The following is a 15,439-nucleotide window of genomic DNA, read 5'->3' as shown; positions in this document are numbered from 1 at the left end:
AATAAATTACTGGGAGTTTATGTATGGAGGGTGCGACTCTCTTTATTTTGATAGTTTATAGTTAATTCGCCGTTAGTCAGCACCTCCACACGAATACATTTTTCTGGGTTTGCGCCAGCTCATGTTTTTTATTCTACAATTAATGGTCAATTGCATGACAGTTACCGGCTGCCAAAATGTCATGACCGCCACAGCCCTAGACTGTCCAAAAAACAAAAAAAGGCAGAAGTAAAGCATTTCCACAATGCTTTACTTGAACAAAGTACATATTTATTTTACAAGGATAGTCATCCCAATGTGACTCGAGAAAATCTGGAACAGCACAGAGATGTAGGCCTACATCTTGAAATGATGCTCTTCAAGCATTTGTGTCTGTTCACCAAAAATGGAGGAGACGTAAGTCAGAGAGTCACATTTATTTTTATTACATCAAACATGCAAAGAACCAACTGTCTTATTACTTTGCACTATTAATCAAATGAATTATAATTTGCAGATAATTTAATGGCAATTACATCAGTCGATACAAAATGTTTGTTACTAATAAGACCCATTTAGAATTCTTTGGAAGCATTAGGCAAGACGTTATTGCTGTGGGAGAGGTATTCAGGCAGTGAGAAGCGATATACAGGGGGATATTTTCCAGGTCAGGATGAATCAGAAGTTAATGAAAGAACGAAATCTAATTTTAGAAGAATTAACAAACGAAACAGTATGAATAATGAGGAGTAAATTGACAAAATAATTCATTTTTTTCTCTTCCTTAGACACGATTTACATGATTTCCCTTTTTCACAGGAGGTCTATTTAGTAGCCTAGGGAGCTATGTTTCTGAACACTGAGCGCAAAATTAAATATACAGAATGGATATGGCCCTCTGTAACGTAAAAGATAATTATGTATTGCCTAAGTATAGGAAATATTCTCTACTTAGGGGAGTGTGGTGTAAGTTGAGCCATTTTTAACATTCAGCCTCATTCCATCAAGGGACATACAGTATAGTATTCTTTCTAACAAAGATATCTATATATATTTCAGGATGTTGTGTAGATATTAAATATAAATATTAAACATTAAATATTGAAAGCCTAGTTTGTCCCAAAAAAGTGATCTCTTGGCACAACTTACATTGGGTATGGGGTAAGTTGAGCTGCGGGACAAACTTGGCTACACATTTCTGTACTGAATGAAATATTACCACTATCTTTTTAAAACCATGTCTATCTTTATTTTCCAAACACAATTCAACACAATCACAATCACTTTTTGTCTGTATCATTTTAAGCATTTTTAACCTAGGCCATGCCCTGTTATTACCTCATGTCCCAGCGATAATGCCTTGCATTATGCCTGGGAAGAAAACACTTACCACATTGCCATTGGCTCAACTTACCCAAAATGCAAACACTTTGACTATATTAGCCCACACAGCTACAAGGATGAACTTCATGCTAGGTTTAGGACCTCATATTGAAGCTCATAAAGACCCCAACTGATGTATAGAACAATCTTAAAATGATCTACTTTGGTTAAAATACAAGCGCCATGAAACCTCTAACACATATTAATTTGACTTGGTGAAAATCATTTTTTGGGAACTGACTTGCGTCCCACTTTTTCCGGGTTTCTTCCTTCACAGCAGCGTTTCCCAAATTCGGTCCTCGGGACCCCAAGGGGTGCACGTTTAATTTTTTTTGCCTCAACACTACACAGCTAATTAAAATGATCAAAGCTTGATGATTAGTTGATTATTTGAATCAGCTGTGTAGTGCTAGGGAATAAAAGAAAAAGTGCACCGCTTGGGGTCCTGAGGACCGAGTTTAGGAAACCCTTCTTCACAGACTCCATGAAATGATGACCGCTTCCTAAGTATTTGGCCAAATTATAAATGTTGTGTATGGCTTCTTAGGATGCCTTAATTTACCCCTTTGGCTCAACTAACCCCACACCCCTACCATTTCTTTCTGAACTCAAATGTTCAAGTCATGCAGAATACATCTTCATAACATGCAATGATGAATACCTTTTCATCCATAATCCCAATTTAGCCAAACATTTTGGCCAAAAACAGTACAGTGGTGAGATATTATTATTGGCCCCTTTTCATTCATGGAATGTGGATCCAGGCAGCTCATTGGTCAACGTGTGCCATCGCTCCACCTTTGTGCCCTTGTTCTTCAGACAGTCTATCCAATGCTGGAGAGTTTCTCCTTGTGAGTGACAGCCTAAGGACACGCCTCCTAGCAGATGTAGACAGAAAAATGAAGTTACAAAACAATCTGTGTAGCAATAGATGGCATGCCAGGCAACCATTGATGCGTTCCAAGTTATTAACTTTGCAGTCAGGATCAGATTATTTATAACGGGGTTAGCTGATGAACACTTATCCAGGAGTTGAGATTTCTGGCAGGTGACTGCAATGTAGTCGGCCTGGAACGCAACCATTGAATACCTCTAGTTGTTGCCCAACAAGTCTTGGGCCGGGATTCAATAAAAGAGACTGTAAAGTTCTGCTGTCTTACTGGTACACTGTATTAATTTGTATAAACGTATAAATGAAATGATATACAGGGAGATATCTTTATGGGTCTTTATTGCTGAACATCATTGGTCTAACTGCGCATGTCTGGCAGTGCGTGCTTGAACTTAACCTAACATCATTAAATAGATTTTAGCCTATCAGCATATTGCCACATCTCCCCCCTTAAACTTCTTAGGGATAGGGTCTAGTTTCCTGAATTTCCGCCTGACTGACGTGCCCAAAGTAAACTGCCTGTTACTCAGGCCCAGAAGCCAGGATATGCATATAATTGGTAGCATTGGATAGAAAACACTTTGAAGTTTCTAAAACTGTTAAAATAATGTCAGACTATAACAGAACTGATATGGCAGGCGAAAATCCGAAGAAAATCCAATAGGATTTTTTTTTTGAGCTCCCAGGCTCTTATAATGGAAACCTATTGTTTCTATGTCAATCCATCTCCCAGATTGCAATTCCTATGGCTTCCACTAGATGTAAACAGTCTTTATTGAAGGTTTCAGGCTTGTTTTTTGAAAAACAAGCAAAAATTTTGAGTTTTGGTGAGAAGAGCACCGGAACAATATCAGTCTTTCGGCGCGCGAGGGCGCGCGCTTACTAATTTTCCTTTCCTATTGAATAGAAACGTCGTTTGACTTGTTTGGACGAAGTTTAGCGGTAGCTTTTTGGACTCCTTTGTCTGCATGTTGAACGAGTGGATTACTGAAATCGATGGCGCAAACTAAACTGACTTTTTGGGATTTAAAGAAGTCTTATCTAACAAAATGACCATTCATGTTGTAGTTGGGACCCTTGGGATTGCAAACAGAGGAAGATCTTCAAAAGTAAGTGATTTATTTAAATCGCTATTTGTGAATTTATGAAGCCTGTGCTGGTTGAAAAATATGTTGATGTGGGGCGCCGTCCTCAGACGCATGGTATGCTTTCGCCGTAAAGCCTATTTGAAATCAGACAACACAGTTAGATTAACAAGAATGTAAGCTTTTAAATTATAAGATACTTGAATGTTCATGAATGTTTAATATTACGATTATTTATTTGAATTGCACACACTCCAATTTCACCGGATGTTGTCGGCTGGTGTCCCGCTAGTTGAACACCTATCCCTAAGAAGTTTTTAAGCAAGATGGCTGATCCCATAATAACTAGGTTCACATACAGTATATAAGCAAGCAACATACCGTGTATAACTACAGTTGAAGTCGGAAGTTTACATACACCTTAGCCAAATACATTTCAACTCAGTTTTTCACAATTCCTGATATTTAATCCTATTACAAATTCCCTGTCTTAGGTCAGTTAGGATCACCACTTTATTTTAAGAATGTGAAATGTCAGAATAATAGTAGAGAGAATGATTCATATCAGCTTTTATTTATTTTAATCACATTCCCAGTCGGTCAGAAATTTGCTTACACTCAATTAGTATTTGGTAGCATTGCCTTTAAATTGTTTAAATTGGGTCAAACGTTTCAGGTAGCCTTCATCAAGCTTCCCACAATAAGTTGGGTGAATTTTGGCCCATTCCTCCATGACAGAGCTGGTGTAACTGAGTCAGGCTTGTATGTAGGCTTCCTTGCTCGCACATGCTTTTTCAGTTCTTGTTGGTTCCACTTTTCTGGGCTCCATCATTTACTTAACAAATAAGGAATACTCAAAATGTGCACTTATAAATCATAACAATTTTAATCAAAAATACAGCTGTAGACAGAAGTCAAAGATCAAACATCAAACATGCAACTGATGTCTCTCCTGAGTTCTGCAAAATAGGAAAAGTCCAAGTTGCTTTTAATATGCTTGCAGTCAATCCCTAGTGATGTAACTGCCTACGTCAATGCCTTCTACTCATGAGACCAAGCCCATGCACAAACAGTTTTACAAACTTACAGGAGAGACAATAGTTCCAGTGTTTTCTAAGGGCTCAGCAGTAATTTTCCACTCCCCAAGTTGCTTTATAGTGGTATGTCTGACTAGTCTCTTATCTCTTTCACTCCCCTGCAGGGTTCTGCGTCTATGAATCTCTTTTAGCCTTGAGGCTCTTTCTCAGAGACACCCTATTTTGACTGCAATAACTCACACATTTCTCAGACCGTTTCTTATAAGAAGCAGAGACTAGAACAGAACTGTGGAACAACATTAAACCTCATAATGAATTTATATATTGCTCATCTATAGTCCAGGACCCTATAAATGTAGTGGGGGAGGGGTCTTATAGCCCTTCCCCTTCTAATAATACAACATAAGCATAAATCAATTATTATAATACATAAAACATTTGGTGCAGCCCCTATCATGACCCAAAGTTGACCCCATCATTCTGCCCACAAATTTTCTATAGGATTGAGGCCAGGGCTTTGTGATGGCCACTCCAATTCCTTGACTTTGTTGTCCTTAAGCAATTTTGCCACAACTTTGGAAGTATGCTTTGGGTCATTTTCCATTTGGAAGACCCAGATGTTGCTTCAATATATCCACATAATTTTCCAACCTCATGATGCCATCTATTTTGTGAAGTGCACCAGTCCCTCCTGCAGCAAAGCACCCCCACAACATGATGCTGTCACCTCCGTGCTTCACGGTTGGGATGGTGTTCTTCGGCTTGCAAGACTCCCCCTTTATCCTCCAAACATAACGATGGTCATTATGGCCAAACAGTTCTGTGCAGTTGCAAACTGTAGTCTGGCTTTTCTATGGCGGTTTTGGAGCAGTGGCTTCTTCCTTGCCGAACGGCCTTTCAGGTTATGTCGATATAGGACTCGTGGATATAGATACTTTTGTACCTGTTTCCTCCAGCATCTTCAAAGGTCCTTTGCTGTTGTTCTGGGATTTATTTGCACTTTTCGCACCAAAGTACATTCATCTCTAGGAGACAGAACGCGTCTCCTCCCTGAGCAGCTGCGTGGTCCCATGGTGTTTAAACTTGCGTACTATTGTTTATACAGATGAACGTGGTACCTTCAGGCATTTGGAAATTGCTCCCAAGGATGAACCAGACTTGTGGAGGTCTGTCATTTTTTTTCTGGGGTTTTGGCTGATTTCATTAGATTTTCCCATGATGTCAAGCAAAGAGGCACTGAGTTTGAAGGTAGGCCTGGAAATTCCTCCACAGGTACACCTCCAATTTACTAAAATGATGTCAATTAGCCTATCAGAAGCTTCTAAAACCATGACAACATTTTCTGGAATTTTCCAAGCTGTTTAAAGGCGCAGTCAACTTATTGTATGTTAACTTCTGACCCACTGGAATTGTGATATAGTGAATTATAAGTGAAATAATCTGTCTGTAAACAATTGTTGGAAAAATTACTTGCCAAAACTATAGTGTGTTAACAAGAAAGTTGTGGAGTGGTTGATAAATGAGTTTTAATGACTCCAGCCTAAGTGTATGTAAACTTCTGACTTCAACTGTGTGTGGGCTAAAGCACTACACTGTTTTTAATAGCAAAGCTTTTTACGACATGCTTTTCTATATTTTTGATATAACTTCTTTCTTCTCTCTTTCTGTTCTTCTCTGGAACTCTAAGTATTTCATGAACTCTTCAGTTAAAAAAAAAGGTATTTTATTTGACCAATTTCTCTTTTCTTTTTCAGTCTTTCAAAACTACAGGGTAATGGGTACACCAAGATGAAAAGAAAAGGGGATTATTCTGCCCCATATCATTCCCTAACTAAAAGGTTAACTTGGTTGCAGGCTTCACAATGCTTCCAGACCGGTAGGAGCTTGTCCTGGATCACACTTTTCTGAGGCAAAGGTGATCGTTGTTGTTCTGGGACCAGAGAGTTCAAAGGTAGCACCAGTTACCACTAGGGATTAACATGGGTAACCGGGATCCCAGGAAGCTGATTAAACAGCATGATCATTACACAGGTGCACCTTGTACTGGGGACAATGAACGGACACTCTAAAATGTGCAGTTTTGTCACACAACAATGCCACAGATGTCTCAAGTTTTGAGGGAGTGTGCAATTGGCATGCTGATTGCAGTAATGTCAAACAGAGCTGTTTTCACATAATTAAATGTTAATTTCTCTACCATATGCCCCCTCCACGTCTTTTTTGAGAATTTGGTGGTGGAGGGGGGGGGGGGTTCTAAGGAGTATTTCTATTTGCAATAAAGCTTTTGTGGGGAAAAACTCATTCTGATTGGTTGGGCCTGGCTCCCAAGTGGGTGGGACTATGCTCTTCCAGGCTCACCCTGTGGCTGCGCCCCTGCTCAGGCATGTGAAATCCATAGATTATGGCTTAATTTAATTATTTCAATTGACTGATTTCCTGTAATTGAACTGTCATTCAGTAAAATATTTGAAATTGTTGCATGTTGCGTTTATATTTTTGTTCAGTATATTGCCACTCTTCATCTCCCCATTATTCATGAGCTATCTGTATAATCAAACGCGATATTCTGTCATTCGTTGAAGGAGGTTATCTAGCAAGCTTAGCAAATTTGGTCAATTGACTTTTGCCTACTTTTACCTGTGCGTCCTGACCGCGTTGCAAGTGTTGGAGGTTCCGTCTTGTCGAGTCCCCATGCTATGTTTGCACGACAAAGGACTATGGTGTGAAGCGCTTACTTTGGATGACTCAGGTCGTTTTCCACTCTTTCGCTCCATCCGTTTTCAAGCGAACCTTGTAGCCAATCTGCAGAGCACAAGGTGGTCTGGTAGAGTACCTCCTGTTGTACATTTTCTCATAGGCGCGTTTGGCTTTGGCATCATTGTGCTTTACAGTGGCCAGGTTTGGCCATGCTGGCTTCAGGTTTTGTTTCAGAGTAGGAGCTGTCGTGTGGAGTCTCCTTCCCATAAGGAGTCTGGCTGGACTTTCTCGTGTTGGTTCCTTTGCAGTGTCCCTGTAGCTCATAGTGCGAGCTGTGAATCGTTCTGTTTGAGGATGAATTTTGCCATTTTCCCATTCCACCATCCCGTTTGCTTGGGGATATTATGGACTTGAAGTTGTGCATTTGAAGTCGTACTTGGCTGAGAAATCTCAAAGTTGCTGCGATTTAGAATGTGGGCCATTATCTGTCACCATTTTTCAGGTATTCTGAACCTTGCGAAGATGCTTGGAAGTTTTCAGATGACTGCCTCACTAGTTGTCTTTGTGAATTTCAAGATCTTGAGCCACCAAGAGTAGTAGTCTATGAAGACTAGGAACGTTTTCCCCTTGAACTCGCTGAGGTCTGCTGCCAACATCACAAATTTACCTTTCAGCAGGACAATAACCTAAAACACAAGGCCAAATATACTTGCTTACCGAAACAACATTGAATGTTCCTGAGTCACCAAGTTACAGTTTTGATTTAAATCGGCTTGAAAATCTATGGCAAGACTTGAAAATGGCTGTCTAGCAATGATCAACAACTAACTTGATAGAGCTTAAATAATTTGTAAAAGAATAATGAGCAAATATTGTACAATCCAGGTGTGCAAAGCTCTTAGAGACTTACCCAGAAAGACTCAGCTGATTACAGCTGTAATCACTGCCAAAGGTGATTCTAACATGTGTTGACTCAGGGGTGTAAATTTGATATTTCTGTATTTCATTTTCAATAACATTTGCTAAAATTTCTAAAAACATGATTTCTCTTTGCCATTATGGGCTATTATATCTACATTGGTGAATTCAGGCTGTAACACAACAACATGTGGAATGTCAAGGGGTATGAATACTTTCTGAAGGCACTGTATGATCCTTTCCATAGCCTGGACATCTGCTTCCAACCTTGTATCGTCCATCTCTGGTTTGGGGTGCCTAGACAAGGCATCGGCGACGACCAGGTTCTTCCGTTCTTCCCTCAATGGGGTTGAACTTCATCAAGTCGAATAGCGGCCACTGACATCAAAAGGGTGCATTGTCCAGGTCTTTGTTGTTTATCAATGTCACCAGCGGTTTGTGATCTGCGATCAAGCAATAGTTCTCCAACCCTCACAAATGCTAGTAAATCTTTGCTGATGCCCACAAGCCTGCGAGTCAGTCATTCTCGATCTCTTTTCAGCGTTACTGTGTGTACGCGAGCAGAAAGCTACAGGCTAAAGGGTGCTGTCGGGTTCTTGTACCCCACCCAAACCGTAGCTGCTTGCATCTGCGCTTACCACTGTTGAAGAACTGGAGCAATTGCACTGATAAAATCAGTGCTTTGACCAGGGGTGGAAAAAGTCCCCAATTGTCATACTTGAGTAAAAGTAAAGATACCGCAATAGAAAATGACACAAGTCTAAAAGTATTTGGTTTTAAATATACTCAAGTATGAAAAGTAAACGTAATTGCTAAAATATACTTAAGTATCAAAAGTAAAAGTACAAATAATTAAAAAAAATCCTTATATCAAGCAAACCAGATGGGACAATTGTCTTGTTTTTTACATTTACGGATAGCCAGGGGCACACTCTTTCTTTAGGAATGTAGTGAAGTAAAAGTAAAAGTTGTCAAAAATGTAAACAGTAAAGTAAAGTACAGATACCACCAAAAACTACTTAAGTAGTACTTTAAAGTATTTTTACTTAAGTACTTTACACCACCGTGTCTTTGAATGAACCACGGCCTTGGTTAAGAAAATGAAGAAACTTGCCCAATTTGGCAACCAGGCCGCCCATGACTAGAATCCCACTTATGACTGTGGGTGGCGCAGTCGCCAACTCACCAATAAAATCGTTGGATTTCCCTAGGTCGTAGTCCCAGACGGTGACCTCCAGGGTTTTGGTGGACAGCTCCGTGAAGGAGATCTCATAGAAGAACTCCTGCAGAGAGCCAGGGGATGGATGGCGGGTCAAAAGGCAATCATTAACGAGAGATAGAGAGATAGAGAACAATGGGCCCTATAAGGATAATTAATATAGAAGTAGTGTATGCATGTCTAGTAACTTGGGTAGAAAAAGTAAAGCAATGAAAGAAACATAGAAACACACTGTTGAACAGCATTTCTTAAATTTCCTTATGAGAATGGTAACAGATTCAGTTTCTCATTGTTGGTCCTGTGGCAGCCAATGTGTTTGCTGAGTTTCACTCCAGTTTAGCCAATTTAAATCGACAGCATACAGTACTTCACTGTATTGTATTCGATCCTACATCCTAGGACCTATGCACTTGCGTTCAAAATGTGTGTAGCTGCATTAAATACATTATTTACACCAAAGGTATATGAACACCTGCTCGTCGAACATCTCATTCCAAAATCATGGCCATTAGTATGGAGTTGGTCCCCCCTTTGCTGCTATAACAGCCTCCACTCTTCTGGGAAGGCTTTCCACTAGATGTTGGAACATTACTGCGGGGACTTGCATTCACAAGAGCATTAGTGAGGTTGGGTACTGATGTTGGGCGATTAGACCTAGCTTGCAGTTCCAATTCTCCCCAAAGGTGTTCGATAGGGTTGAGGTCAGGGCGTTGTGCAGGCCAGTCAACTTCTTCCACACTGATCTCGACAAACCATTCCTGTATGGACCTCGCTTTGTGCACAGGGAAATGGTCATTCTCCACCAGACTTTACAGTGGGCCCTATGCATTCGTCAGGTAGCGTTCTCCTGGCATCCGCCAAACCCAGATTCGTCCATCGGACTGCCAGATGGTGAAGTGTGATTCATTACTCGAGAGAACACGTACTTCCTCTGCTCCAGAGTCCAATGGCGGCGAGCTTTACACCACTCCAGCCGATACTTGGCATTGCACATGGTGATCTTAAAGGTTTGTGGTGCAGCTGCTCGGCCATGGAAACCCATTTAATTAAGCTCCGGACAAACAGTTCTTGTGCTGACGTTGCTTCCAGAGGCATTTTGGAACTCGGTAGTGAATGTTGCAACCGAGGAGACCATTTTTACGCACTTCAGCACACACACCGTTGTCGTTGTTACTCCTAGACGTTTCCACTTCACAATAACAGCACTTACATTTGACCGAAGCAGCTCTAGCAGGGCAGACATTTGATGAACTAACTTGTTGGAAAAGTGGCATCCTATGACGGTGCCACATGGAAAGTCACTGAGCTTTTCAGTAAGGCCATTCTACTGCCAATGTTTTTCTATGGTGATTGCATGGCTGGGTGCTCCATTTTATACACCTGTCAGCAACAGGTGTGGCTGAAATAGCCGAATCCACTAAATTGAAGGGGGTCCACATACTTTTGAATATGTCGTGTATCTGCTGCTTATAAGTCTTGCATTCCCAAACAAATTCACAAATAGAGAGCTGTGGAGCCAAGTGGAAATACTAACAATGCAAACCATTGCCTTTTAAAAGGTGAAATTGCCTTTAAAAGGCACATTGTCAGTTGTCCAGTGAGCTGCTCTATAATGTGCCTTGGATTGAATCCCGGCACAGTGTTGCTAATGAGTCCAGATGGTCAGGGTGGTTGTTGCCATGTGTGCATTACAATTAGCCAGCTCCACAATTGCGTGTGTTCTTTTGGCTAGTGTTATGTGGCAATTGTTGCGGAAAGTTTCAAATGACTTTGCAACCCTGAATTTGAGGGATGGGAAGATAACCAAAAATGAAACCATGAAGCAGACCGAACTATTTGGTCCTTTAACCTGTTGGGTCTAGGGGGCAGCATTTGCACGTCTGGATAAAAAAAATGTACCCGATTTAATCTGGTTACTAATCCTACCCAGTAACTAGAATATGCATATACTTATTATATATGGATAGAAAACACTCTAAAGTTTCCAAAACTGTTTGAATGGTGTCTGTGAGTATAACAGAACTCATTTGGCAGGCAAAACCCTGAGACATTTTCTGACAGGAAGTGGATACCTGATGTGTTGTATTGACTTTAAAGCTATCCCATTGAAAGACACAGGGGTTTAGGAATATTTTGGCACTTCCTATTGCTTCCACTAGATGTCACCAGCCTTTACAAAGTGTTTTGAGTCTTCTGGAGGGAGATCTGACCGAACAAGAGCCATGGAACGGTGATGTCCCATTAGACACCTGGCGCGCTACTTCATGTTGGGTACCCTCGTTCCAATACGTTATAAAAGGCTATGCATTCGTCCACCTTGAATATTATTCATGTTCTGGTTAAAAAGGCCCTAATGATTTATGCTATACAACGTTTGACATGTTTGAACGAACGGAAATATATTTTTCCCCTCGTTCATGACGAGAAGTCCGGCTGGCTTACATCATGTGCTAACGAGACGGAGATTTTTGGACATAAATGATGAGCTTTTTTGAACAAAACTACATTCGTTATGGACCTGTGATACCTGGAAGTGACATCTGATGAAGAGAATCAAAGGTAATGGATTATTTACATAGTATTTTCGATTTTAGATCTCCCCAACATGACGTCTAGTCTGTATCGCAACGCGTATTTTTCTGGGCACAGTGCTCAGATTATTGCAAAGTGTGATTTCCCAGTAAGGTTATTTTTAAATCTGGCAAGTTGATTGCGTTCAAAAGATGTAAATCTATAATTCTTTAAATGACAATATAATATTTTAACAATGTTTTCTAATTTTAATTATTTAATTTCTGACGCTGACTTGACTGCCGGTTATTGGAGGGAAACGATTTCCTCAACATCAATGCCATAGTAAAACGCTGTTTTTGTATATAAATATGAACTTGATAGAACTAAAAATGCATGCATTGTCTAACATAATGTCCTAGGAGTGTCATCTGATGGAGATTGTAAAAGGTTAGTGTATCATTTTAGCTGGTTTTATGGTTTTGGTGACCCTGTCTTTGACTTGACAAAACATTACACACAACTCTTGTAAATGTACTGTCCTAACATACTCTAAATTTATGCTTTCGCCGTAAAACCTTTTTGAAATCGTAAAACGTGGTTAGATTAAGGAGATGTTTATCTTTCAAATGGTGTAACATAGTTGTATTTTTGAAAAATTTGAATTTTGACATTTATTTGGATTCAAATTTGCCGCTCTTGAAATGCACCTGCTGTTGATGGAGTGCACCACAGGTGGCACGCTAGCGTCCCACCTAGCCCCAAGAGGTTAAAAACTTGCTGTATGTAAAATATTGTATGCTAAAGCCTGAAAGTAAATAAATGTGACAAATGATGTTCGTTTCTAACAATAGGGCTGTTTTTCCTAAAGAAGTTGAATTCGCTTCGTGTTTTGTTTCCTTGCCATGATAATAACAAGTATCGCAATACTGGTTTTGTCCCAGCCTTCTGAATTTCCAGCTAGCTACTAGCTCTGAAAGGAGGGTGGGACACCTTGAAAAAGAGAGACAAAATATATTTATTTTATTTGTCCTTTTGGGTCATGCTTTACATTGTCATTATTTCTGCTTGGCTAAACTGCCCTTTTGTGAATTTGTTTGGGAATGCAAGACATATAAGCAGCAGATATCTATATATTTTTTTAAAGCAGTGCATAGGACGCAGCCTCGATGGCCATTACAGTGAAGACTCCAGCAGAGTTAAAAAATTAGTATCTGCACAGTTCAACAAAACCAATCCACTAAAATAGATTGATAATCACCTACAATCGCCTATACCATGTATAGTCCTGGTTTATTTTTAGTCCAGGACTATGCTTAATCTGGATCTCGGAAAATACGGTCCTTAAACCGAAAATCAAACATGACAATTTTCATGATCGGGGTGAAATCCAAATGAATTTGGGCTAGGATCAGTACGTCGGCACATGTAGTTTGAGCGGGTTAAGGACACACCAATGATGGCTGTTCCATTCTCCAGATCCCTGTCAGATGTCCCAATAATTTTCATTGTTGGTCATGAGCAGTGCTACGTTGCGATTGGCCAAGGACTGCTGCTAATAGCCAATGAGCATGTGAGACCAAAACAATGATGGCGAAGAGGAAAGCAACAAGAACAGGCACCGTGTGTACGGAGGTGATGGAAGACAGATTGGTGGAGCTGTGGAAAGAAAGAAGCTGCCTTTTCAAAGTGGGAGCCCATATTCTGCACCTCTGTGAAATCCATTTTTTGATGTTTCTGCACATAATAACGTGCACACTAATACATTTATTTAAATGTAAAATTATTCCAATTTATTAACATTTTTTAGCTCACTGTTTGCGTGTTGGCATTTTTTTACATCCTGGGTTGAGGATGGACGGAATGAAAGATTTGGAACAAGGAAATTGCGAAATGTGAGCACGTCCAAGTTGTTATGTTTTTAGAAGTTGTGTAATGTATGCTCAGCATAACTGACAGCCTGATCCCAGATCTGTTTGTGCAAGATAACAAAAACAGATTGGCACTCAGGCTGTAGAAGTGATTGGTTGAAATGAGAACCCAAACAGTGGCTGTCCCCAGGACTGGAGCAGAGAAACTCCAAAAACATGTATTAGTATGTTCGCAGTGCAAATGGCTCGGAGTACGAGCATCCTCTGAATGACTACAATGTGAAATGTAAGTGCTGTATTGTACTACAAAATGGTATATAATTGGGCATTTTAAATTGTGTCTACGAGGACTGATTATAGTCCTAATAAGCTTTCTTCATGCCACTGCATGGTGCACACCGCACAATTCACAAACATGCAGATTCTAACAGGCACAGACACACACAAGCAGAAGAACACGCATACGCCACACACAAACACGATTCACAAACATGCAGATTCTAACAGGCACACAAACACACACAAACACACAAACACAAGAACACACACACAAGCACAATAACACACACAAACACACACACTGCACAATTCACAAACATGCAGATTATAACTTGCACACAAGCACAAGAACCACACACACACACACAAACACACACCTCATTAAATTCAGGGTTAAGAGTCTTTTTTATGACGGCTGTTTTATGCTTGGATTTCTTCTGCAGGTCTGGCTTGAGGTACCTGATACAGAGAAATGTGAGGCTGTCACGCTCCATTAAGAAAACACAAACTCAATTTATTATGCAGTCCAAAGTAGTACACTATGTAGGGAATAGGTTGCCATTTGCCATTGTCGTTCCTAAGGCAAGGTCCTGTTTAAAGCTACTGTACATTCTGCATGATTTCTTGCTGCTATTGTAATTGCAAATCCCCATCCACTGAAACTTTTGCAGAATTATAATGTCTTCTGAAACACATGAAATCCCAAACATAACTTTCGGAGCGTGATATTGTTACGTTCCAAATGTTCCAAACTATGGTTGTGTCCCAATTGCATCCTATTCACTTTTGATCAGATCCTATAGGCCCTGGTCAAAAGTAATGGACTATATAGGGAATAGGGTGCTATTCGGTATGTTTCCCATGTCCGAATCTATATTGTATAGTACGTTTCTAGCTATGTGTGTCATAACAAGGACAGTTCTGAATGTGAACTCGTATTATCTTACGGTCTGAGACTTGAAGTCTTTAGCTACACAGCAGAATCTTTAACTGTGCCGAGTATCTCTCTCTCTGTGCTCTGACACATTCTCTAATATATAAACCGACAGAGAGCTAGTGTTCTGCATTTCACTCACACACATTTTCCACCCACCACCCCGCAGCACGAAGACCTGATGTTCTCCCCCCACTCAGACACAACAAAACAGATGGGAAATTTATTGAGTGCTAATACAGAACAACGAGCGAGAGAGCGAGGTAGAGAGAGAGAGAGAGCGAGAGAAGAAACAGAACGAGACGCTGCGTGTCTGTGTATGCCTGTGTGGGTCTGCATGCATGAGTTTGTGTCTGCTTGCATGATCGTGTGTGTGTGAGAGTGAAAGCGTCTGCAGGAGAGACATTTGATTGTGTGAACTGGCAGTAGGAAAACGGTGGCATGTCTATTTGTATGACTTGCTTGTACTTTAACCTGAGGGGGGAAATAGCTGGTTTGGCATATTTCTCCAAGAAAGTGTGTACGTGTGTGTTTATGTATGTGTGAAAGGAAGGTAAAGTGAGCTCGGCATGGCCAGTTTTTTTGACTAATTCCAGGGAAAGCTCAAGGCCAGTGACGGAATTGAAGTGAACAC

The 15,439-nt window shown here is 40.4% G+C and overlaps 1 protein-coding gene across 4 annotated transcripts in view; it reads right to left on the bottom strand.

Moving 5' to 3' along the window:
• Positions 1–401: 401 nt before the first annotated feature.
• Positions 402–15,439, bottom strand: part of LOC106579398 (double C2-like domain-containing protein alpha) — an 87,038-nt gene continuing 72,000 nt past the window's right edge. For 2 of the 4 annotated variants that reach the window (XM_014159246.2, XM_014159247.2), the window contains 3 exons: positions 14,249–14,330; positions 9,178–9,274; positions 402–2,240 (listed from right to left, as the gene is read on the bottom strand). In XM_014159246.2, coding sequence (XP_014014721.2) covers positions 2,104–2,240; positions 9,178–9,274; positions 14,249–14,330 — 316 coding nt within the window. In that variant the 3' untranslated portion in view covers positions 402–2,103. The remainder of the gene's footprint in view (positions 2,241–9,177; positions 9,275–14,248; positions 14,331–15,439) is intronic. The other 2 variants (XM_014159249.2, XM_014159248.2) reach the window with 2 other exon arrangements.

This window comes from Salmo salar, chromosome ssa19, assembly GCF_905237065.1.
Source record: "Salmo salar chromosome ssa19, Ssal_v3.1, whole genome shotgun sequence".
NCBI lineage: Eukaryota > Metazoa > Chordata > Actinopteri > Salmoniformes > Salmonidae > Salmo > Salmo salar.
This window is presented reverse-complemented; position numbering and strand designations above follow the sequence as displayed.